Source organism: Meriones unguiculatus, chromosome 12 (assembly GCF_030254825.1).
Source record: "Meriones unguiculatus strain TT.TT164.6M chromosome 12, Bangor_MerUng_6.1, whole genome shotgun sequence".
Lineage (NCBI taxonomy): Eukaryota > Metazoa > Chordata > Mammalia > Rodentia > Muridae > Meriones > Meriones unguiculatus.
The window spans coordinates 36,746,366-36,771,135 of NC_083360.1; the positions used below are offsets into that span (position 1 = coordinate 36,746,366).

Below are 24,770 nucleotides of genomic sequence, written 5' to 3' on the forward strand. Positions count from 1 at the left end.
TGAACCAGTTAACAAGAACAAAGATGTACAGCCAGCCCCAACACTGAAATATTCCAAAATCCCCTCATTGAGGAGCTCACTCTACACTTCCTCTCAACAACATGTATTTTAGTTTACTTCTGATTGCTATGATAAAACACCATGACCAAAAGCAACTTGGGAAGGAGAGTTTCCTTTCAACTTACAGTATACTGCCAACTACAAAGGGAAGTCACGTGTCTGAAAAGCAAGGACATGAGTTGCTGTCACTCCTTACACACACTGGGTGGTAATTTCACACTGGAGCAAGAAGTTGAGTTGGAGGCCACAGGAGCCCTGCAATGGAGCATGCCAGGTATCCATAAAGAAGAAAAGCCAAGAAAATTATAACCACCAACAGCACACCAAACAAGCATTGGTTGAATTGGGAATGAAAAGCAAATGCAAACTGTATTACTAATTTGACTGTTTTAACAAAAACAAAAACAAAAACAAAAAAAAAAACAACAAAAAACAAAACAAAACACCAGAAATTACTAACAGTACAAATAAAAGCATTTTTAGAGATACGGGGAAGTAAGTCACAAGCTCCTGCCTGGTGGCCCAGTGAGGGAAGGTGCAGAGCTTACCGGGAGGGCTGAGGTACGGCCTCTGCTACCAGGAAGATCCTCTCATGGGACATTGTCCCCTATGCTCAGGAGACCTGACCTTCTCACTATAGAAGTGCTCCTCTGCCTCTCCAGAGTGACCATCTCTGTTTAGCATCAGCCATGTGCTGACAATGTCAGGAGGTTTTCCCACACCCACGTGCCATCCAGCTTTCTGAATCTTGTTCTTTTCTACCTCAGTCGCCAACTCCAGGTAAAACAAAGGCCTGGGCCAGGTAGTGCAAAGGGTCTGCAGATAGATGGCTGTTTTAGGATTTCTGTAAAATGCCACAGAAAACGCATATTCTCTCTCTCTGGAAGCAAGGAACAGCAAGCAGTTGGCAGCCTCCTGATAGGCGTGGCAACTGAAAGATAAAAAAAAATTGCATATGGGCAATAGAAGGATTGAGTTCCTTTGCTCAAATCAAGCCTGATGTCCAATTGCTTTGGCCCATTTGAGTTATATAAATCAGCAAATGCTCATTAGACCTAAAGAACACTTAGCATCACTAAGGAGAAATCAACTGTCCAGAAAACCCAAGATAATCCCCAGTGAAGAGTCCTTGGCTACATCAAGATACACAACTGCTCAAACATCAGGGCAGCCAATGCTGTTAAAGGAATTGTTTCGATACAATTAACACTTCGTTGGCAAACTCTGATCTAAGCACTTGACCTTTCACAGTGTAGGGTCTCATCTAATCAGGTGAAGACAATAAAAAAAAACAACTAGTCTCCAGAAAAAGCAATTCTGCCCTCAGATAGTTTCAGACACAACACCGCAACCTCCAGGGCTGCTGAACAGCCAGGCTTCCACAGAGGCTCACGCCTATAATCCCAGCAATTGGGAGGCTGAGGCAAGGAAAATGGCTGCAAATCTGAACATAGACTCAAAAACAAAGCTTTTTTTTTTTTTCTTCTAGCTTTCACAGCAGATTTTAGACCTTCCAGACCTCAGAATTATGAGATTTGTTTATATGTGACTGGACAGATGGACAGTCCACAGTACAGAGCAGCTCCTTGGACGAGTTTTTGACTGACAATGGTGTAAGAGCAACATATACCAAACAGACACTATCCTGAGACCTAAGGGTTTGGATCTGTTCCTGGGCTGCAGCACTCTCTCTTGAAACTGGGCAACAACAGCTCCAGTAGCTTCAGGATCAAGAGGGAGGGACGTCAATAATCCACAGGGACACAGTAGCATTCGGTAGGCTGGGATAATTAAACATATTTGCACTTACATTTTCAATTTAAGGTGGCTTATGGAGTAGTCCCACCATTAAATCATGGAACATCTGTATATGAAAATTTCCTGATGGTTCTGTTTGCATGGAAACCCTAATTGATGCTTGGTGTAACTAAGCACCCAGCTGCTTCTACTCTGACCCCCACAGCATCTCTTGCTCTGTGGACACAACCCCTTCTCATGGAGTGGTTCATGTTTCCCTCTGAGCACCAACTGCTAAGCGATTTGGCTACTTCGGGAAGAGCTGCTCCCTGTCTCCCACACTAACGAAGATCATTCCACAGATGTGAGGCTCAGGCCTCCAGATATGCAGAGCTCTTGCTTTTTAAAGCAAAATGCTTTAAGAGGAGGAAGGGAGGGATGTCGGGGTTAAACAGGAACAAAGGTTGAAAACATGCACCGGCCACACTGCTGTGTTTCCTAACCTTGAGCAGGAGTTAAAAGTGGGGGTTCGATGAACACTGAGTGTGAGAACAGCAGACAGGTACAGCTTTCTCCAGGCAGACCCTCCGAGAGCCCTGGGCGACAGTGTGCTGGTGGCCTACGAAGGAGACAACTGGAAATGTAAAGCTCCTGGGCCTTCAGTGAACATCACTCACTGGAAAAGGATTAACCTGGGTGAGTGGTTCCCCGCCCCACCCAGCCAATCCTGAGAGTCTGACGCAGTTCTGCGGTGCAACCCAGAGCTGGTGATTCTAATAGTTACCACTGCAGCACTGGCTACAGACGTGAATTTCAAAACCACCCGCTCTTCCTCGGCACAGGGAGCCAGCTGGTTGCTACACCTGAGAGGTAAGCACATGGAAAATATCTGTCACATCATTAGGAAAGCAAGCACATTAACACGCCATCCAGGTGTGCTTCTATGAAGCGCATCAGAGAAACGTTACAGAGAATGGTGTAAAGGAAAGCAGAGAAGAGGCTGGGAAAACAGCCCTCAGTAAAGTGTTAACCACACTGGCTAAAGGAACTTGAGCTTGAACCTCAGAACTCACACAATAAAGCCCAGCAAGGAAGCATACATCTTAAGTCCATCAATGGGGAGGAGGAGACAGGCCAAGACCTGAGGCTCCTTGGCCAGCCAATCAGCCTAAGCAGCAAGCTGTATGTCAGTGAGAGAGCCTGTCTCAAAATTGAGAGGCAGCTGAGGTTAATTACACTGACTGTGCTTGCAAAGAACCAGAGTTCTCAGCAAGCACATGGTAACACGCAACCATCTGTAACTCCAGTCCCAGGGTATGCAACACCGTCTTTGGACCTCCTCAAGGCATGCACACGGTGCACACACATACATAGATATAAAACATCCATACACACAAAATACAAAAATAATAAATCTTGTGTGTGAGAGAGAGAGAAAGAGAGGAGATAGAGAGAAGAGAAGAGAGAGAAAATGCGAAGGCGTATCTGCAGAGTCTAGTAGAAGGTGTCAGATCCAAGGAGCTGGAGATACTGGTAGTTGTGAGCTGCCCAAATGGGTGCTTGGTACAGAACTTTGGTCCTCTGGAAGAGCAGTTCATGCCCTTAACCTCTAGGCCAGTGGTTCTCAACCTTCCTAATGTTACAGCCCTTTGATACAGTTCTTCATGTTGTGGTGACCTCCAGCCATAAAATTACTTTTGTTCCAACGTCATAATTCTAATTTTGGTGTTGTTATGAATCTTAGTGTATCTAATATCTAATATTCAGGATATCTGATATTCAACCTCTCTGAAAGGATCATTAGAGGCCAAGACCCACAGAACTAAGCCTTCTCTCCAAGCCCCATATATATGAATCTGTAAATAAACAAACAAAAAGCCAAGATGGTCAGCATCCAGGGAACAACTCACAAAAACACACAGACACACACAGAGAAAAGGCAAACGTAATATATGCAATAAACAACACTGGTCTACATTGCTTTTTAGATGGATGAGCTTGCTACCCAAGTAAAATGGATTAGTAAGCAAAGATCTACTTGGAGACAGCTAGTGTTTCTAAAGAGCTAGCATGGTAGCCCACCCCTTTAACAGCAGCACCCAGGCGGCAGAGGCAAGCCAGTCTCTGTAAACAGAGGCTACCCTTGTCTGTCTGGTAAATTCCAGGCCAGCCAGACTACCCAGTGACACATGGTCAGAGAGAGAAAGAAACAGAGAGAGAGACCAAGATTAATGGTGAAAGGCTACCATTTCCTAGCCTTCAACATAGTAACAGGTTCAAATAGACATCCTTGGGTGTTGTAACCACTGAACCAACCTGGGCTACATACAAGCCTGTCTTAAAACAAAACAAAACAAAAACAAACAAACAAACAAAAAACAGCTAGGCATGGTGGCCCACTCTTGTAATGCCAGCACTTGCAGAGGCAGAGGCAGGCAGATGGCTGTGAATTTGAACCCACCCTGGTCTATAAAGCAAGTCCAGAGTAGCCAGGGCTACACAGAGAAACCCTACCTCGAAAATACACACACACACAAACTAGAAAAAAAGAGACAGAAATAAACTAAATCTGATAAATGACAAAAAATTTAGTAAATCAAAATGAAGTAGTATGATGAGTCCATGGTGGGGGTGGGGGTGCTCCCTGATCAGGACACCGCTTTGACACATTGGGTGATCAGAGGACCACTGATTCCCAGTGCTCAGGATACACATGACCCTTCTGTAATAGGAAGATTCCCCTTGGGGAAAGGTGGTATCCGCAAAGATCCTCTGTCCTCATACTCTAGCTGTCATGCTTAGGGGAGCATCTCAGCACCTACATCAAAAAGACAGCCAACACTGCACTTTTGGTCATAAAACAGGAGGCTGGTTTGACTCGGCCCTGTGGTCCGAGGCTGGCTGAAGTTAGAGAGATCTGAGACAGAGCCAGTGAACTTCTACCACCATCTGTCACAAGCCCCATGTCAGATTCTGGTGCCCAGGACACTCAAGGAAACCATGAAATCAGGGCAGAGGAGCAGGGGCCAGATGCATCTCTGGCAGAACCAGGGGCGGTGGCTGCCCTTTCCAGAAAAGTGAGAACAACTTGAGGGGCATCCAGGTGATTCTTTAGCCTCCAAGCCTCCTTGTAAGAGTCTTTGCCAGCCAGGCCTGGTGGTGCACACCTGCAATCCCAACACTCTGTGAGGCAGAGGCAGGTGGATCTCTGGGAGTTCGAGGCTACCCTGGTCTACAAAGGCTACACAGAGAAACCCTGTCTCAAAACAAACAAACAAGAGTCTTTCACCACAGGTACCTCAGCAAGACCTACCTAGGCCCTGGAGCATCCCTCAGAGCCTCTGACTGGATGCCTTGGCTTAGCCTTTGAGAACTTGATGGGTGGCTCAGCAGCATGCATCAGCCCCAGGAGAGATGAGGACCAAGGCCCTGGCCCTGTGAGCCACAGCCAGCAAGCCAGGGATTTCAGAGGAACTCAGTACAGCCAAGGAGGCCTGGGTCTAAAAGAAGCAGCATCTGGCAGCTCCTCCTGTGTCTGTGCAAGGCTGCTAGGTGTCTCCCTGGGCAGAAGGCGGGACCTCTGGCCACGAGACAGCACTGCAGCCACGCACTCGCACCCAGGTCAAGGCTGAGCCCAGTTGATTGGCACAGTGGCCCTGAAGAGGCTGCATCCTCTGAAAAATGTCAACCAAATCATGCAAGGACAGGATGATGTGTACTGGGATGCTATCTTCCACCACAGGGGGTGAACACAGCCCACAATGCCCATGGATGGAACCACCTGCTGTCACCCCACCTACACCACCTCACCAGAGAAGGCTAACTGTCCCACTTCCAGGCACCAGTGGCTTCATTCTACAGACCCAAATACCTTTGCAAAATCTGGCAGTGTGTGTGGTCCTGAATACAGGATCCATAAATACAACGTGGGGTAGCCTCAACAGAACACTGATAAGTGTGGGAGGGGGAACCCCAGCTTCTTAAGTAGGCTCTGCTGGATGCCTGGCATCTTTGGAGAACAGAACCTTTACTTAAATGTTAAACAAGGGGGTTACACATTTACTGGTGCGTCTGTTTCTAGACTGGGACTCATTTTGAGACGAAGACAAAGGAAATAATTCTTGCCACTTTACTGTATGGATCTCGGGGAATCTGCCCCCATACACCGTCCAGAAAGAACAATTCTTTTGTGCTACCAGCATAGTTAAGCACTGGCTTTGTATCTGCAGTTCGCAACAGGGGGCCTTACAAGCATTCCTCCCAGGCATTTGCCATCAACTTTCACTGAGACGGTAACTGGAAACGTGGCTTATTTCCAAGAAAGTAACACCAGGAGAGATCCCCAAATCTGTAAAAAGTACAAACTACTCTTTTGAGTGTTAAAGACATACATTGCAAAGCAAAACCCCAAGGAAGAAACCATGACCCTGGGAACATTTAATGAAACCCTGGGAAAATGTGCAAGTTTGTGCTTATTTGTCCAATTCCCTCCCCCCTCTTCAGTCCCTCCCCCACCTCACTTCTTGTAAAGATAAGCTAGTTCCCAGCTGGGCACAGAACCACTGGGCATCCCACACACATTCATGCAAAGCATGTGGCCATCAGATGAGGGTAAAACAAAGCCCCTGAGTTAGGTAATGCCTGGCTCAAGGACACAAAGCTATCTCTTAACTCCTTCCTTTTTTTAACTTATCAAGTTGAAAAAAAAAAAAAAGAGCCCATGGCCTTGGTTCTTGTCCTTGAAGTTCAGTGAGAAGACAGAGATCAAACATGGTACCAGCCACTTCTCAGGGTGTATCAGGAAGACGGACATGCTACTTCAGTCTCAGGACATATGCATGTAGACTTGTGACAGACAGCATGCCCCCTTAGCACAGCCTGGAGGGACAAGGGCTAAGAAAGTTTGACAGAGCTTGCAGGCAGCCCAGCCTCATCATTTGTGGGGTACCGGGTATGGCACTGTCCCCATTATAAAAGGCTTCTTTGGTCACAATGCTCTTCCCATGAAGAAATTATATTAGAGGAAAGAAAGGCCACAGGTGTGCCCTTAGCTTTTATACAGGAAGGTCCTTAGGTGCTCAACACCAGACAACCCCTAGGCTAGTCCTAGGGTAGCTGGGAGCACAGGGCAGAGGCAGGTGTGAGAGCCACCTTCTTCCTGCAAAGTCTCCCCTGCTCCATCTCACCTCCAGAACAAATAGGCAGGGCCAGTTTGTCCCCAGCAGCTCCAGGCTGAGGCCCTCCTCCTATTTGCACAAAACCATCTGGTACCACGGGAGCCAGAGAACTGATGTTCCCAGGGCACGTGGGTCTGACAACAGGCAGAACGTGGCGGAAACAACGAAAGGGCAGACGGTAATTCCAGAGGTTAAAGGGACACCGGACAATAGAGATCACACTCAGCCATAAGTCCCTGTCAGCTCGGCTCCACTCACCCTCCCAGCTCATCCTGGCACCGAGAACTGAAGCCCAGTCTGCCTGGAGCTGGGCTAGGCTGGCACAGCTGAATTCAGAGGCCCCAGCTGGACAATTACCAACAGCCCCAGCCACAAAACACCCACAGGGCCAAGGTCAGCACTAATGCTCCTGTGCATGTCCAGCTCCATTGGAGCGCTGCTGGTCACAGGTGTCTGAGTTCACCCAGGAAGGCCCAGGAAAGTAGGACAAGTGGCCAGTACGTGCTCCAGAGGGAAAGAATGCAGAACCTGGAGCTGCGACTCCACCCATGGGAGCCATTTCTCCACGGACTTTGCTCAGGCTATGTGCAAAATTAGAGGGCACCCAGCTACTCAGACAGCAGCAGCCTGTGAGGAGTTAGGGGTTTCCACAAAGAAGCACTGACAAGAACCACTTACAAATCAGCCCTGAAGCTGAGGGAGTAGGCTACATTGGTCATCACCATGAGAACTCTGTGAAGCGATGGGAGCATAGGGCATACTTAGAAAGTGGGAGGGGGCAGCTTTTTGAAAATTATCTGTGATAACTGCACATGCATACACTGTGCCTCTAACACGGAGCCTCTGAAAATTACTATACTAGTCAGGAGAAAGAAGTGGTGATGTGTCACAGCGAGGGTTCCCATGTGAGAGAGTTCCCGTGTGAGAATCGTGCGCCTTCTGATCAGAATCGATCATTCTGTTAATTTAGTCATCTCTAACAAAATGCCTTACAAGAGCAATATATGTGTGCTGATGACCCGTATTTTTAGATTACTTCTACTAAAAATAAGGGCATCGGTGGGGAAGTTAAAAGAATGAGACAACTCCTCTGTGTTCCAGAGTACTCACCAGCTCAGTTTCTTAATAGTCACAAGCTGGTTAAAACTAAGCTCTTTCTAGAGGAAAATGAGAAAGGTCTCTGAGGACCTTACAAGAAAACGGAGGTACTTTGGAGAAATGAGGCTATGTGCCATATTGGTTCACAGTGGACCCAAAGAGACAAGGCTGACTGTTTGCATACAGTTTGAGTGTGTTCCCCACATGCTAGAAGTTTGATTCTCTGTATGGAGGTAGAGAGGTAGAGGATGCCCAAAGGTGCAAAACCTAACAGAGAGTGGACTATCATAAATTGTTATGTAACCCCAGAATGTGGGAGGAGTATCAGAAAGTCATGGACAGCCTCAGCTGCATAGTGGAAGAGGGCTAACTCTTTGGGGAAACCAACATGGAAACTTTGAGGTAGGTCTCATGGGCTCCTAAGCTCTCAGAGAATAGCTCTGAATCACAATCCGGCTTCCTGTTTCAAGATGTGAACCTTCTCCCACCACTGTGCTGCCGTCCTCCATCAGACCCCCACTGGTATCTAAGGAGTATTAAACTTGCAATCTCCAAAACTGTTTGCCAAACAAACCTTATTGCTCCCAGTCAGCTTGCCTCAGGCGTTTTGTCATAGTAATTCTCAATCGACTAACATGCCCACCTACCTATCTTTCCTTATGAAAAAGTACTGGAGTCTACCCTGCCCAGCCTGACATTTCCTCCCACACCTCAGCCGTCCCTTATGCTTCCAGTAAGGGGAGAACATGATGAGGAGCAGGCTTTCCACGAGCCAACAAGATGATGTCTGTCCTTGCTTTGCAGTCTGCACCCTCGGATCGCCACCTGCCACCCTGGAGATCTCTCATGTCCACCTTCTCTAAGGTCCCACCAGGCCCCTGAGATCAGTAGACACTGCTGCAAATTTCCAGGCCACATTACTGCTAACAGTTTGGGGAGCTGCCCTGTGCCCCACTTCATTCTCCTAGTTGATGAGTAGAATCCTCTTCCCTAGTCTTTCCATTTTCTATGGCTTTCTGCAATTTCCCTGGCTACTGTAGTTGGTTGCCTCTAAGGGCTTGATCTACACTGTCCCAGGGACTATCCATGTGGCCCCACCTTCTCAGCATCTTGAAAAGAAGCCAGAGTTGATCACCCATTCTCCTGGCCTCCCTAAGGCACACTAGTACCTGGCCTAGGAGACTAGAAAAATCTGGGTAAACATGAGGACAAGTGTCTCTCCTCCTTCCAGACCTGACCAATTGTGCAACTGTACACGCTGGGAAGGGTGCCGGTAATTCTGGTTCAGTTTGATTCTGGTTCAGTGTGCTCCAAGGGGGGACGGGAGTCCATTTGTTGACACTCCTGACTTGGAACTCTGAATGCATTCTTAAAGGATAAAAATTAACCAGAGCCAGCCATGAGAGTGTTATGGTTGTGCTCTTGCTGCTGGTCCTAGCGAGCTCCCAGTACTGATCAGAAAAGCTGCCTTCTCCCAGCGACTCTGGGGCCTCCAGTGCTGTTCAACAGAGCCAAATCAGAGCAAGCTGGGCTCTGCGTTATTCCCTCCAAATCTCGGCTGAGGTAACCCTGTGTAATTGCACTCATAGATCATAAGTGCTGGCATGTGGTTCCCAGACTGAACCATTTATCCAAATTAAAACCATTCTCCTGAAACAAAGTCAGACCCTTTTAATTGAAAATAAAGCCAAGCAGCCCTGAAGGCGCTTGCTCGCTCTCTCTCTCTCCCTTTTTCCCTCTCTCTCCTCTCTCTCAATGAAAGATATTCTTCCCTCTTTTTCATTCCATTAATCACCAAATTTATGCAATCTGACAAAATAGCTTCCTTCATCCTGGTCTGCAGGCTTGGGTTTTATCCGGTCGGTACTAACCAAGAGCTTGAGGACAGTGTGTGGACAGTGAGAAACCAGTGGTCATACCATGTCTTAACTGATGTTTCGCCATGTCAAAAAAACCCCAAAAAGGTGTGGTTGCTTCTGGGTGTTTAACAGAAGAACAGAAAGCAGGGACAACACAGGCAATGTTTACACAGTAGCAGTACGTCTCATCACCCAAAGGTGGAGGCAGCCCAAGTATCTTTAACTGACATCTGGACCTGTGAGACACGGTGGATCCACACTGGAATACTATTAAGCCTGGAGAATGAAGGAATGGAAGGAGAGAGGGAAGGAGGGAAAGAAGGAAAGCTGACATGCACCATAATACAGATGCTCCTTCAAGGCATTATGCTAGGTGAAATAATCCAGTCACAGAAGGAGAAAGGATGGATGGTTCCGCTTATAGGAGGACCAAAGAGCAGTCCAACTCATGGAGACAGGAAGAAAAATGGCAGTTGCCAGGAGCTGGGAGAGAGAAACAGGGAGCTAGTGTAGTTTTGCAAGATGCAGACTTCTGGAGACCCACGGTACAGATGGTTGCACAATTATGTGAAGGTACTAAAAAGCACTGAGCTGTAGGCGTATAACAGTTCAAAATGCTGAAATTTACATCACATGGATTTTACCACAATGAAAAAGAAAGTTGGAGTTGTTTTAGCTCAACCCACTAGAAATCTTCCCGGGAACATGACTAGCTAGGGTCTGCCCAAAAGCCTACGTGCAAAAATACACATCAGTTATGACCAACAGACAAATAGATAAGCCCCACTAACCACAGTTTGCTCAGATACTGTCAACAGCAGTCCTGTTTGGGCAGTTATTTTCAGACTGGAAAATGCTTATGCTGCCACAGCGTTTTTAAATGGAGGATATAAAATAAAGCAAATAGAAGGATTTAAGCTTGGTCAGTTCAAACAGCACGGGAAACACAAGGCGCTCGCAAGCAGACTTCAGGACTTCTGTGACTTGCACCTTACACATCCCCACAAGGGCCAGTGTGTCTTCCAGACTGTGGGTCTATTAGGAGCTGGTAGAACCTTCGGGAGACCAAGGGGAGGAGGTTAGGTCCTTAGGGGTGTGTCCTTGAAGGAGATATTTAGGATCCTTTCTTGTTGGCTCTGTCTCCAGGTTGCCAGGAAGTAAACTCCCTCCCATGATTCTGCTCCCCTGCCGCAAGCCTAAAAGCAAAGAAGCCAACTGACCATAGACCAAACTCTCTGACAGGGTAAGCCAAAATAAAATGTCCCTCTCTGTCACAGATCTTCTTGGGTTTGTTTTTACAATGACAGAAAGCTGACTGACAGAGGACATTGAGCCAGATCCCTTAGCATTTCCCCAAGCTTACGAAAGTCTACAATGAAGGCAGGCTTTTATAGAAACTTAGTCAAAAGCAGCTAGAAAACAAAAACGCACCCATGAGCTCAAGAGTAAAACTCAGGACAATTTCAAAAACACATTACCAAACAGCCCCTTGCATGCCAGCCCAGCCCCCACCCACATACAAAGCTTGCCTTTCCTCTGCCCCTGGGCACCTGACTCTACAGGTGTTTCCAGAGGATTCAAACTGGACACTCCTGTCCCCATCATTGGAACGAATCATTTGTCACTCTGATCTCCCTGTGCAAACCAGTGTCCCCTTCCTGACAGGGATCTGATAATACCCTCAAACCAGGAAATCCTTCCAGCTGCAGGACAGGTGCTTTTCAGAAGGGGAATTCAGTTGTACCAAAGTAGCGCTGGACCTGGAGCCAGGAAGCAGGAAGGGACATGGTCACACAGGACCCTGCCCTGCTCAGAGTGCCTGGAAGAGAGGGCTTGCTGAAGTCTGGGTTTTTACCTCAGGTTTGTGAGATGCCAGAGGCTGGTCTGTTTAATTCCCTGAGCATACTTCTGATCTACTTTCAAAATGGCCAGTAAGGAGTAGGTGAGTAAGGAAGCCTCTAAAAGAGGTGATGGATTACCGAAGTAGAGAGGAACGCCAGGCCCAGGCCCAGGGAGGCCTTTGTTCTGGAAGGAATGTGCACAGGCTCAGACACCCTGGCTAATGGCCCAGTGTGGCCCCAGGGCTGCTTGCCCGCCTGCCGGCAGGCCAGATGTGGGCCTGCACAGTTTATTGTGGGACCACAGTGAGGCTGCAAACTGCAGCTGTGCTCCGAGGTAATGAGGAGAGCCAGGATTCCTGAACCCTCTGGCGGGAAATAACTGGCTCCTGTGAGCCTGGAGTAGGCGGGGCTCTCCTGTAAAAAGAGAAGCAACTCACAAGGCCCTGCCCACAATTCCAGAGTGATTTCGTTTTATCTCCCAACCAGTGGGTTCTGATACATTAAAACCAGCAGGCCTTGGGCCCTATTTCTCATAAGAGTTCCACTAAAAACTACATACAAGGCTAGCGTACATGGCTCCACAGTTAAGGCACTTGCCACTTTTGCAGGGGATCTGGGTTCCGTTCCAGTACCCACACTGTGTTTCACAACCACGTGGTTGTGTCACACATAAATGCATGCAGCTAAACACTTATACATATAATAACAATAAGTATTGTGTAACAATAAGGATTGTAAGTAAATAAATAAAATGTACACATTGGGTACACACTGTCTGCTAAGGAGGTGACAGCCTTTCTACTTAGTATCTATCCCCTGGCCTAGGGAGTGTGGCCTGCCAGTCAGTCATTAGCAGGCACCCAGATTAAAACTTCCTGAGTCCTCCTTGGGCAGCTGTGACCAGAATTCCCAATTATTTTGAAACAGAAACAAGGCCAGGCTATAAGAGAGTGTGGCTTGATTATCTCTCTCCTAAGAGAAAAGGAAGAGGAAGAGCCAGTAACTTAATGTGCCATAATTAGAGCTGAAAGGAAGGAAGGGGAGATGTAAAGAAAGGCTGGCCTCGTTGTCCGAGGAAGCAGCTGGGACCAGAGCTCTGGCAGTAGTTGGGCCTAGCCTGTTCAAGAAGGGCAAGGTATTCCCTCCCAAGGGCTGAGGAAGCCCCCGTCTGAGCAAGCGCACACAGCACTGCAGACATCGGACTCATCCGGAACCTAACATCCCATGCTGTGGGTTGGTACTCACACTCACGAACACTCGCTAACACTTGCTGTCTCTTCCCAAAAATAGAAAAAAAGAAAAAAAAATCAACATGGAAAAATCAGACTGTGGGCAGAGAAAGAAGACAGCATAAGCCACAATCCCTGGGGAATGAGACACTCCCTCAGCTTGGGGTGGACACCTTTAGCTGATGCATCCGAACCCATCCTGGAGAGGTACTCCACAGGGGAATGGCATCAAACTCTTTCAGCATAACCTTTCATTAAGTTTGGCCATTTGGGACAAAGCACATGAAAGCTAGCTTATTGCTTTCTTTTTAAAGGATCAGTATAATTTTTTACAAATCTATAGACCACTACGATGGCCCTCAAGAATTGCTACTTTGGGACAGCAAGATGGCTCAGCAGGTAAGAGTGTTTGCCTGACGACCTGGAACCCACATGACGGAAGGAGAGAACTGACTTCAGCAATCCGCCCTCTGACCTTCACACGCACAGGTCACAGAATGCGTGGGTATGCGAGCACATACATGACATGCATACAGGAGTCCACATACACTTCCTACAGAATAAGTACGTAAAAAAAATACATAAACAAATGCAAAAGGTTAAAAAAGAAAAATTTCCTCCTTCCTAACACACCAGAGCTTTCTGAAGGCTCCTAACTTGTGCTGTCTCTCATCTCCTGAGCCAGATGGCCCTTCCTTCACTGGCTTCCTCCTGTGTGGCAGAGGCAGTCCACACTGGGCATCTGTGCTACCCTGTGAGGAACCCTGAACACAGCGAACCTGACACAGGGACAGAATAGGAACCAGCACCAGGCACGGTGGCTCATGTCTGTAATTCTAGCACTTGGGAGGCTGAGGCAGCAGGGTCACCAAATGTCCAAGGCCACGTGAGCTTTGCAGCAAGACCCCCATCTCAAAAATAAATATAAACAAAATAGGTGCCTAGACCTATCCTCTGAGAATGCAGTGGGTCATACAACAGTTTGTGCCATGGGAAGACCTGCCACAGGACCTTCCAGGGACTCTGAGCGTAGCAGGCATGCTCAAAATGCTCCTGGTGAAAAGAGTTCAGAAGAAAGTTCCAAGACACTTGGGGATCTTCGTGTTCTACTTCTACAAGAAACAATGTCCCTGACCCTAAGCTACACTCAGCGGACTATGCCTTCATGCACGGAAAATCAGGGGCAGATACGACAAAATAGGATCCCAATTTTGTGCTCACTGTAAGAGAATGGATGCGTCCATTTTGCCTTGGGACTTATTTTGTTTACTTTCTTTCTGTAGTCCTGGTGATTGAACCCAAGTTCTCCCATGCTACACAACTGTTCCACCAAAAGATACAGCCCATCCTAGGATATTTTAAAATGCACTAAACATTTCTTTTCACCCACAGTAGGGAGCTTAACCATCAGCTCCAGGTGGAGACTTCAGTGATGCATCCACTTCACTATGAGTATCAGGAGAGACTGCGCTCCCGCTCATAACATTCTACTCTCTGAGAAGCAAAGTGTGGCTATCAGCTAACCAAATGCCTACTTAAACAGCCAGCCTTATTCCAGACAAGCAGAAATGGCAGCAAAGGACTCTGAGTGGATGAGATTCGCTCTGTCATTAGGTCACTGAGCTGAAGTCTCACCTGTTCCCCATCGCTTTTTAGGGTCCTATAAGGAAGGTGCCAGGGTCGAAGAAGTTCTCTAAAGAACTTCTTCCTAGACCCAATGTATCCACCCCAGCTTCTGCCACACGGAGCGGCTGCATCAAACTGCAGCCGGCCTCAGAGCGAGAGAACATACAGTAAGCAGTCTCTTGGAGCCCCTGTGAGGAACCCCTGGCAAGGACGAAACCGAGGCACTCGGTGGGCAATGCCTCTGACCACCTGGTAGGTGGCATGGTCCTGTAAAGAGTATTCTGCTTGCAATGAGAAAAGGCAAAGAGCTTTTGCTAGCAGTACTCAGCCCTCCCAACGTTCAAGTTCAAACACAGAGTCAGAACAGGCTTCTCCTACAGCGGGCTGATCCTAAGAAACAAAATGTAGCCCACAGGCAGGTTGCATGCCAACATGCCACTAGTAGCACCCAGGCTTTGGAAATTTGCTCATTTGTAAGATTGGTCCTGGGAAGACAGAAGCTGTGACTGCCAGACAGACTCAAATATCCTCTCCCTTTGGTATCTTCCACTCCAGTTTCTTGTCTTACGGTCTCCTCCCCAGGTTATGGCTACGCCACATACAATAACTCCCTTAGAGCCTTCTACAGCACAGCAACATTATTTTGACCTTGTGCACTGTATGAAGTCAACGTTTTGCAAGTAACTCAGTTTCAAAACACAGCAGTCCAAATAGACACTTTGGAAAAGTTAATCCGTTTGCCTTCAGGAGGATGGTGTTCCCTGAAGCCACTCCTTTTTTCTATCTTCTTAGTAGTTATGATTTGTATAGAAATAACGCAACTGCTGCAGCCTGCCAATAGCTTTAGCAGCCTCAGCAGAGGAGCTAGCCTCAGCGGAGGAAGTGCTGTCTGAACAGCATTCAAATCGAATTGACACAGGAGCAGTGGCAGCCAGCCTGCAGGAGGGGAGCCCTAGAACCCAGATTCCCAGCTACTCCACCACACTGACATCATAAACAGGGTACTTGGCACTTCTTTGCCCAGAGGCAAAATGGGTGTGATAATTCCACTTCCCTCTTCCTTCCAAGAGTCATCTGGGTGAACTGAAATGAATACATGCAAAGAGTTTACCACTCGGCCAGTGGTCTTTATTGCCCTTCTATCACTCTGGGGGGTCACCATGACTTTGTCTGAGGTCTGGCTTTTCGCCAATTGCCCCAGTTAGCACCCCAGGACCCAGCAAATGCACCCCCTTGTCTGCCCCTTCACACCCACAAACACCTCCCACACCTCCCACCATCCCCCGCCACACACACACATAGACACTCTCTAATATACACACACTCCAAGTCCCGGCCTAGCCTCCTCCTTCCTCCAGCTGCAGCTGTCCCCTCCCCCTTCCTGGTCCTCAAGGCCTCGGCACAGAAAAGCCTTTCTTAATACTTGTTGATTGATTTGCAAATATAACCTCATAGGCCCCAGAGAGGGGAGCACAAAAATCGCAAGGACACTCAAATCTCTTTTAAAAGACAAATAACTGAAAGCACTTTTAAAAAGAATTAATATGAACAGACCAAAGCCTCAAGGAAACACAACAAAATGTCAAAAGGGTTAGCTCTGATGGACTAAACAATATTAATACAGTAATTTCTGTGTTCCTAGCTTAGAGTGTGTTTTTAAAGCTCTACACATTGGGGGCAGGAGGCACAATTCAGAAAACAAAAAGTTGGAGTGGGCTGTGACAGAGCCTGAAGCGTCCTAATCAGTTGTGATCACCCTCTGTAATGCAGTTCGCTGGTCCCACGCCCTAGAGTGAACTTTTTAGGTTCAGTCACGCTAGAGAGTCCAGATCACCTGCTGGCGCCCGTCGGAGCGCCGGTGGGGGAAGAAAGGGGTTCGGGGTCTCTTCCCGTAGCATGAATTCTCAATCAGTTCAAGCAAACGTCCTCAGGGGCAGGACACAGCACTGCACAGAGACCCGGGGGCCCAGGACCCTCCCTTCTGCTTGTCAGCTACAACGCCCGCGTGCCAGGAGGCATGTGCCACAGGTGGCCCCCAGGCCTGCGCCGGCACCCTCACTCCGATGGATGGGAAAAGCCGCGATGGGTCCTTGCACTCCAAGCAACCGAAAGAAGAGGGAAAACAGGCGCACGGGGCACTTGCCTGGAAAAGGCGGGAGTAAAGTCCTGAGAAGTCCCATTGCAGCCCCAAGCGGCTCTGCGTCTCCTCGTCCCTAACTGTCCCAGAGAGCAAAGTCCGCTGGGCCACGGCAGCGATAGTGCCGCTCCGCCCCCGCCAGCCTAGCAAGGCGCCGGGCGCCGCGGCCCGGACCCTGCCAGCCCGCGCCCCAGCCGTGTCCCCAGCCCTGCTCAGCTCAGGCGAGCCGGCCCACGCCGCGTCCTTGCTCGGGGACCTGGCTGAGCCGCAGCCTCCCGATCGCGGCAGACCCCGTGGCCGTCCCCAGTCCCGGATCCCGAACGCTCTTCCCGGGTGCCCCCCCGCGCCCTGTCCCCGCACCCTCAACTGTCTCCGCGCCCGGGTTTGGTGCCTGCGCGTCTGCGTCCCAGCTCCAAGACCCCGAACGCCCAGGCTCTGGAACCTAAGCGGGGTCCCAAACAAAGAGTGTGTGGCGGCGCGTGGCCTCCCCTGCCTTGCTGCCCCGCTCCCGGCCCGGGTACCTGGGCGAACCCGCAGCGCGGTCCGGCGGGGCGATGGCCGAAGCGAGGCTGGGCTCCGAGTTGCTCGCGGGCGGGCCCGTCCTCCTGGCAGGCGGCCCGCGCCCGCCGCAGGGCCCCCTCGAGGCGGATCGGGCAATCGCCACAGACGGCCCGCGCACCGGGGCCCTGCCGGTCACCTGGTCTCATCACCCTAACAATGTCCTGCGCTTCCAGGGGCTGTACCCACCCACCCCCTGGGTTCCTGACCCGAAGGATGAGCTCTTAAAACATCCTCCCCCCTCGCCGGCCTCCCTAAGTACCTCCAGGCCCTAGTCTTCTATAGGCTCACCAGTTCCAGGGCCACGTAAGTTCACCTGGAGAGGGAGGTTCGAGTCCCATTCCTGCAAAACCAGTTTATTCTTTCATTCAGTGTGTCTCACTGCTGCGCCTGCTGGGAGAAAGACCTACAATACCCTCCAGTGGCTTAATATCTAATGGGGGCTACTCATGTATAAAGCAGCAGTCTTTACGAGACAGCTAAGGATGCCTCACCAGCCCCTACAAGGTCAGGGATTCACCCGGCCTGAGGAGGTGGTGGTGCTGGCTAGAAGTCACTTGACGTCTTAAAATGAATCAGGCAGGAGAGGGCAGAGTTGAGGCAGAGGGAAACACAGGAGAAAGATCATCCGCTCAACAGCCTTTCTCAGATGAGGACAGACCAACAGGCTGCCCAGCCCTAAGATTCGGAGAGCTGGGCCTCTGTCCCTGGTTTCCCATTGTAAACTTCAGGGAAGCGCTCACATGCCACTGTGTATGGCCTCTCTAACACTAATGCAGAAATGAGATGCACTGCGTCTACCTGGAGCTCTCAAAGGAAGTCCCGTCAGTTTCAAGTGGATACCAGTAGCCCTTGATAACTGTTCGGGCAACACACTCAGGTAGTCCTCTGTCTTGCACAAGAGGGCAGAAGTTGCACCCGCCTCGTGCAGCAACTGTGTGAGGGTCGTACTTGGGGCCAGGTGAGGAGGGCACTGCATGATGCCAGGTTACCAAGAATGGTCCTTCTTGCCCTATTGTGCCTTTAAGGAACACCAGGCTTGTCGGGTACGGTGGAGAAGCAGAGCAAGGAAAATTAATCCAATGACTCTGTTTTTAGTGAAGCCATCAGAAACACTGAAGCCCTGGATCTGATGGCAGGTTGCGAGCCGGGGCCACACTGTTTCCTCTCCACCAGGCAGAGAGGTAAGAGACCTTCATGGTTTGGCTAGATGAGGCCTTTGTGAAGACAACAGACTTGTTGGTCTGCCCTCACCTGAGAAAGGCTGTTGAGGGGGTCTTCTTTCTCCTGTTTTCCTGGCATGCCTCAGCCTTGCCCTCTCCTGCTAGGTTCACTTTAAGAAGCCAACTGACTTCTAGCCAGCACCGCCACCTCCTCAGGCCTGGTGAATTCCTGACCTTTCAGGGGCTGTTGAAGGTTGAAGATTACACCCACCTCCGGGAAATAGTAACACTGGGAGAAGGAGATGGTCATTAGTTTCCCCAGTCAAAGATTTCCTGGGCACTGAGCCCCAGGCCCTGGGGATTGAAGCAACTATTTCCCTGCCCTCCAGGAGTCCAAGGAGTCATAAGTGAGGTACAAGTGCTCACAAATGAACCTTTAGAGGGGATAGGGAAGAGGTCATCGTCATCCTGCTAGAAATCGGGGTGAGGCAGGAATTGTGGACTTTGCCTTTGAACTGGCACAGAAACACCCCAAAATCCTACTTAGCTTGACAAAGGTAAATCAGCTGATAGGGACCAAAGCACTATAAGGTAAGGATCTAAGACCAAGCAGATTCTGTGCTATTCACTCAGGTTTTTACCAGCTTCCTGCTCACTCTAGCTCCCTTACGAAGTCTTTGGGTTGCCTTGCGTGATCCCTGCTGCCTGAAGGACTGCATGAATTTAAAGTCACCCCTGGTAAACACTTATGCTGAAGGATGTTTGATAGCTCAGAATGAGGAAGGCTCCAGGCAAGGCTGGGGTTCTACATCTTTTTAGGAGGAGACTCCCCTAAGATCTTCCTACTCTGTTATTCCTACCCAAACTAAATGGTTCCTGGCCCCTGGCCCTGGCTCTCACTGCTGGGGTAGTGCCAGTGTAGGACAGATACCCTAGCTAGACCCTTGTTTCTGGAACAGTGAAGTGGGGGCCAGTGCATGTGATGTCCATCTTTGCATTCAATGCTAGTGTTAGAAAGAAAGAAAGAAAGAAAGAAAGAAAGAAAGAAAGAAAGAAAGAAAGAAAGAAAGAAAAGTAGAAAATAGAAGCTAGGCCATACCATCCCTGAGTACTCCATGTCACCATGTCTGGCTGCTCACTGCTTCCTGCATCTTGTCTCCAATGAACAAAGGATCCTTTCGATGTATGGCCTGGGCTTGGCTTATCCAGAGCTAAGCACCATGGGGCCTCCCTACTTCACATGCCGTGACTTTGAATTTCTAAAAACTTGAAAACAAGGCATGAGCAATTATCAGAAAAAGAGACAGTGTGGTTTTTTTCCATGCTTAGCCTTCCAAAAACATCTCAGATTTGAAAATAAAAGTGTCAAACCGATTTAGCTAAAAAAAAGTCTGCCAGGATGGCGGGTCTCTGCCAGTTCCTGCAGCAGGGCAGAGGGCTGGTAGGACTGAAACAACCATGGTGTGCCTTCCTTTCTCAGCTCAGGCTGCAGCCTCCATGACTCTTCCCAAATGGAGTCTGAATCTTAGTAATTTTGTCTTTGCTGTAAGGACTGTCTTTGCCTTGGTAAAAGTCTGTTAATTTGTATCCCTAGATGGATGACTTAGATATTTTCCTTATTGCTTCCCCTTTTCACTGAAAATAAATGTTTTCCAAAGACCCACTGAACAGAAACAAGAAACATAGGAGAGGTAGCAGCGTAGCTTGCAGTGCTGTGAACACACTCTAAGGCTTTGCCTTAAGATGTGGCATCCGCTAAGAAGTTAACTAGCTGCTTCACCCTTTCTTTGCTTCCTTCTGTCTCCCCAGACATGCTGATCCTCACCCACAACTCTAAGCTCCCACAACACTGCCTAGCCCCAAGGAGGGTTACCTCACTTATGTTTATTTATTTATTTGTTTTTAAAAAATTTCTAACAGGATCTTACTCTGCAGCCTATGCCATTCTCAAATCCATTCTCTGCTCACCACTGCCTCCCAAGCGTTGGCTTTACAGATGTGAAGCCTATAGGCTGGCCCAGCCCTGGCCTCTCTTAGTAATCTCTGGCCAGTTGTATGTGTCAACCTGAAAAAGCTAAAGGATGCACAGACTGCTGGCCAAATATTATTAAGGAGCATTTTCAAAGGTGTTTTAAGTGCACATTGGCATTTGGATTGGCACAGTGAGTATGGGTGGTCTTCCCCAACACTGGGGAGCATCCTCCAGTCCTTTGAGGGCTGAGGAAAGAAAAGAAGTGGGGGACAGAACAAATAAAGTTCTCCCTTCTTGAGCTCTTAATTTCATGTTGCCCTGCCTTTGGACAGATTGCTTCTGGCTCTCAGGCCTTCAGACTGAGGCTGGACAGCACCACAGCTTTCCTGGCTCTGCAGTTTGTAGGCAGCAGATGGTAGAGCTTCTTGGCCTCCCAGATCCAGCACTAGCAACTCTCTGTAATAAATCCTGCCTTATATATAAATGATTTTGGTTCTATTTCCCAGAAAGCCTTGTTGATGTGGTACCATATTCCCTAAGCACACACTAATGGGACAACAGTTGTAACATGGATACTGAGAGACAGATTGCAGGCTCTGGGTCTTTGTGTAGCACATCAGTTTTCCTGGGAATTGGGCTCTGTTCTTCTCTGTGTGTGGTGAGTGGTAAGTTGACACAATAAACCTTCTTGGAGGTATTGCCCTGGGCCAGCCTCAGGAGCCTTTGTTTCTGGACTGGGTAGCCACAGGCAGGAAACAGCCTGGATGGAGTCACAGTGAGTCACGCTGGTGGACCAGGCTCTTCCTGCTGGAGTAGACTTCAGCCTCCCACATGACACTCCTGATAGATGCTCATTCGACCTTGGTTTGAATACTTACAGTGATAGGATCTGTCCAGCTTTGTGAAAAGTCGGCCCACTCAATGAGTATGGGTTGACCTGGTGGGATGGCCTTTCTAAGAGACCTGCTTCTAATACTCTGACTAGACCACAGCACATCTTCCCAAGGCTGTGGATCAGCCAAGGAATATGGAGCAAAGAGCTATCAAGCTGCAGACTAAGAAAGTTGCCTTTGTTGAGTAGACCTTGTGGAAAGAAAATGGTCAGAAAAGAGAAAATGCACATTGCATGAGAAGTGAACCCCCTGCAGGCATGATGTGGATGCTAAGCCTGTTCAAGAGAGGAAAGATGAGTCTGGGAATGAATAAAGGACTAGCAAAAAGTGAGCACCCAAGGGGAACCTTCTGGGAACCTGAGCTATAGGTTACATGACCCATGACAGAGAAAGACTCAGGGCTAGGCAGCAGTATTGCTAGGCACATCATTATTAATCCACATAGACTTGAGTGAGAATCCTGGAGCCAAATCCTAGTCACCTCTTATTTTTCTGTTTCTCCTGTGGTGTTGGGAATGGAGCCCAGGACCTTGGACATACTGGTAGTTGGGTAGGCATTATATTCCTGAGTTACATCCTGAGGGCAGCCTCCTTTTTCTCAGCTGAAACTCAAGTCTGGGGATGGGTTTGAGTCCTGACAGCACCCAGCACTGGGCCTAACACAGAGAAAGCTCAGGCTATGGAATTGTGCAGGAGGGCATAGATTCCTGGGCCTTGGAGACTGGCTGGAGGTGGGAAAGAGTACTGCTCATCCACAGTGAGTCTGGTAAACAAGGGCTGTCCCCACAGCATCTGGAGTCTTGGTAGGCCTGGTTTAAAACTATCTAGAAACACATATCCAAGCAACCAGATGGTCAGCTGGGGGCTTTGTGGTTTTAATTTCATTTTTAAAGTTAAACAGTTGTAAATTTGAACATTATTCTATGTTTTTTTAGTAGCTTCCCACCAAGAACCTGAAAGTACCTTGGAGTTAAACGAGTATACAGGGCCTAGCCTGTGTGTAAGAGGAAAGCCAGCTCAGCAGGGTGGCCCTGTCCTCTTTGGAGTCCTTCATTCTTTTCCCCTTCCTGTGACTGTCATTGGACCTGCTTATTCCAGAAGGCTCTCTAGCATCAGGTAGGACTTATAAAGCTTCCCCAGCTTCTGGGATCCTTATGGAGATGTCATCTGCTCCTGGTATAGACTCTGCCATTACCTCAGAGGACATTTAGGGAATAGTTTTAATTCCCAGAATATTCTTTGCCTCCTTGTTCTGTGAGCATAGTGTGCCAGTATCTAAAATTGGAACACAGTTTCATGGCTTGCTAGGAAAGGCAGTCAGAGTAGCCTGGACCCTTCCCTGGCCCCAGGCATTGTGCCACCTCCTGTTTGGAGTCCTAGGGTCCAAGGGCCTTCGTGTCTGGGTGCATGGGCCTCACCTTGTCTTTGCTATGGTATCTCTTGGGCACCTGCATCTTCCATCCAGGCACTGGGGATCACATCTGTCCATAGCTCTGTTTTCTCTACCTTACCTTGAGCTCTGAGGGTTTAGAGCATGGGGTTAGGCAATCTGCCTGGGTTTTAACTGCTACAGTGGCCATCTTTTTGGCTCTGTGGATTTGGCAAGCTAATTAGTCTCATTGTGTCTCAGTTTCTTCCATAAAACGTGGAGAAAAGAATAAAGCCAATCTTAATGTAGGTCTCCTGAATGCTAGATAAGACTCAACATAGTGCTTAGTGTTTTATGCAAACATCAGCCATCACAGCCGAATACCCCCATCTCTCAAACTCCAGTATCCATCCCAGGAGATGAGCATGAAGACCACTTCATTAGAGCTGGCTCTTTGTTCTCAACGAGTTTGATTGACTTTGGACTATGGAATCTTTTTGACCTCATCTGAAAGCCAAATCAATATTCTGCTTTAGGTTTGGACTCCAAACCTTGAAGATCATCGGCATGATGATTTTTCCTCCAGACTTCCATCCTGGATCCCCTGAATTTCTAATCTGGATCTAAGAATGTATGCTGAGAAAAGGGTTCTATAGATTCTTTGTTTTGTTTTGTTTTGTTTTAATATCCACTTAAGGTAGGAATCCGGGTATTTGGGAGACTTGGTTATCCCACCACATTCACTGTTAGCCTGAGACTCTGTTGCTATTAAAGGCTGTCTGGCACAAGAAGTAGCTGAATATCTTCCCAGCAGTTCTGAGGGAAAAATTTGGATTTGCTGTAGGTTGGTCTTTAAATCCCTTAAGATCCAGTCTGGCCCTGCAGGGTACACCTCAGGAGGGGATCACTCACAAAGCTCTGGAGGCCAAACAGGTTTCTAGAGTCTGAGAGGCATCAAGAAGCAATAAACATAAGGTATGCTCTTCTCAGAGACTTTGAAGGCATGCCAGGGCACCTCCATCTTCCACACACAAAGAGGCTTTATCTCATTACCAGTCCAGGTCGTTTGTAACCAAGAAAGCACCACTATTCTCATACCACACTCGCTCTTGTACCCACCTCCCTTGTCTTGGCCTCGGTGGCTCTGGAGCCCACTGCCAGAATGAATGAGCAGCTGTCCTCAGAACTGTCGAACATCACCCAAGAAACCTCAGGTCCTCCCAGGCAAAGTCTGAGCATGCGTGAATGACATTTTTACCATCGGAATAAAGCAAGTCATCCTGCTCCCACGTGTCCATTGCTAACTTAAAAAAAAATAATTTTGTTGTGTGAGCATGGATGCCATGGCACAGGTAGAAATCAGAGGGGGTCACAAGTGTGCAGTTGGCTCTGTCCTTCCACCTTTATGTTGGTTCTGGATTGAACTCAGGCCTCCAGGTACCTCTCTCCACTGAGCCATCTTGTTGGTTTTCCATAGCTAACCTAGGAACTCTGAAACCCACTCTTCAGCTCCCTCCATGTTCCACACCCCCAACCCCAATCACACACACACACCCTTGCTCCATCTACTCAGGCCCTCCAGCCCCCCAGCATAGACTGGGAGATTGAGTGTGGTGGGCTACAGCTGTTGGCCTGACTGCTTTTACTTATGTATTTGACAGCATTCTTTTCTTACACAATAAGCAAATAAACACCCAGCTACATCACCATTTTCCAATTCTTCAGAGTCCAGTGTGACGCAGCACAGAAATCCCAGCTTCCCTCTTCAAACCCACCTTCTCCTCCTAACCCAAAGCCCAAAACTAATCAAGAAGACCAGACACCTTCCAAATAAATGCCCATCTCCCTTCACATTAGTTTAAAATCAGCCCCACCCTGACCACCCAGAGCAAGCTGGGCCATGAGGAAAGAACTGAAACATAGCAGGTCACAGAACACACACATACACACACATTCTTTGCATGTTTTCCCTGCTGCCACTGGCCACTTACAATCCTGATTACTTGATTCAGTCTCCTGGAAACCCATGATGATTAAAACAAAATGTTCCT

General features: G+C 48.5%; 1 protein-coding gene across 3 annotated transcripts in view; it reads right to left on the reverse strand.

Moving 5' to 3' along the window:
- The window catches only part of Tns3 (tensin 3), a 230,275-nt gene extending 212,782 nt beyond the window's left edge, over window positions 1-17,493 (reverse strand). For 2 of the 3 annotated variants that reach the window (XM_060365655.1, XM_060365654.1), the window contains exon 1: window positions 17,286-17,493. In XM_060365655.1, coding sequence (XP_060221638.1) covers window positions 17,286-17,471 — 186 coding nt within the window. In that variant the 5' untranslated portion in view covers window positions 17,472-17,493. Of the gene's footprint in view, window positions 1-16,770; window positions 16,904-17,285 lie in introns of those variants that run through there. The other variant, XM_060365658.1, reaches the window with a different exon arrangement.
- Window positions 17,494-24,770: the final 7,277 nt, after the last annotated feature.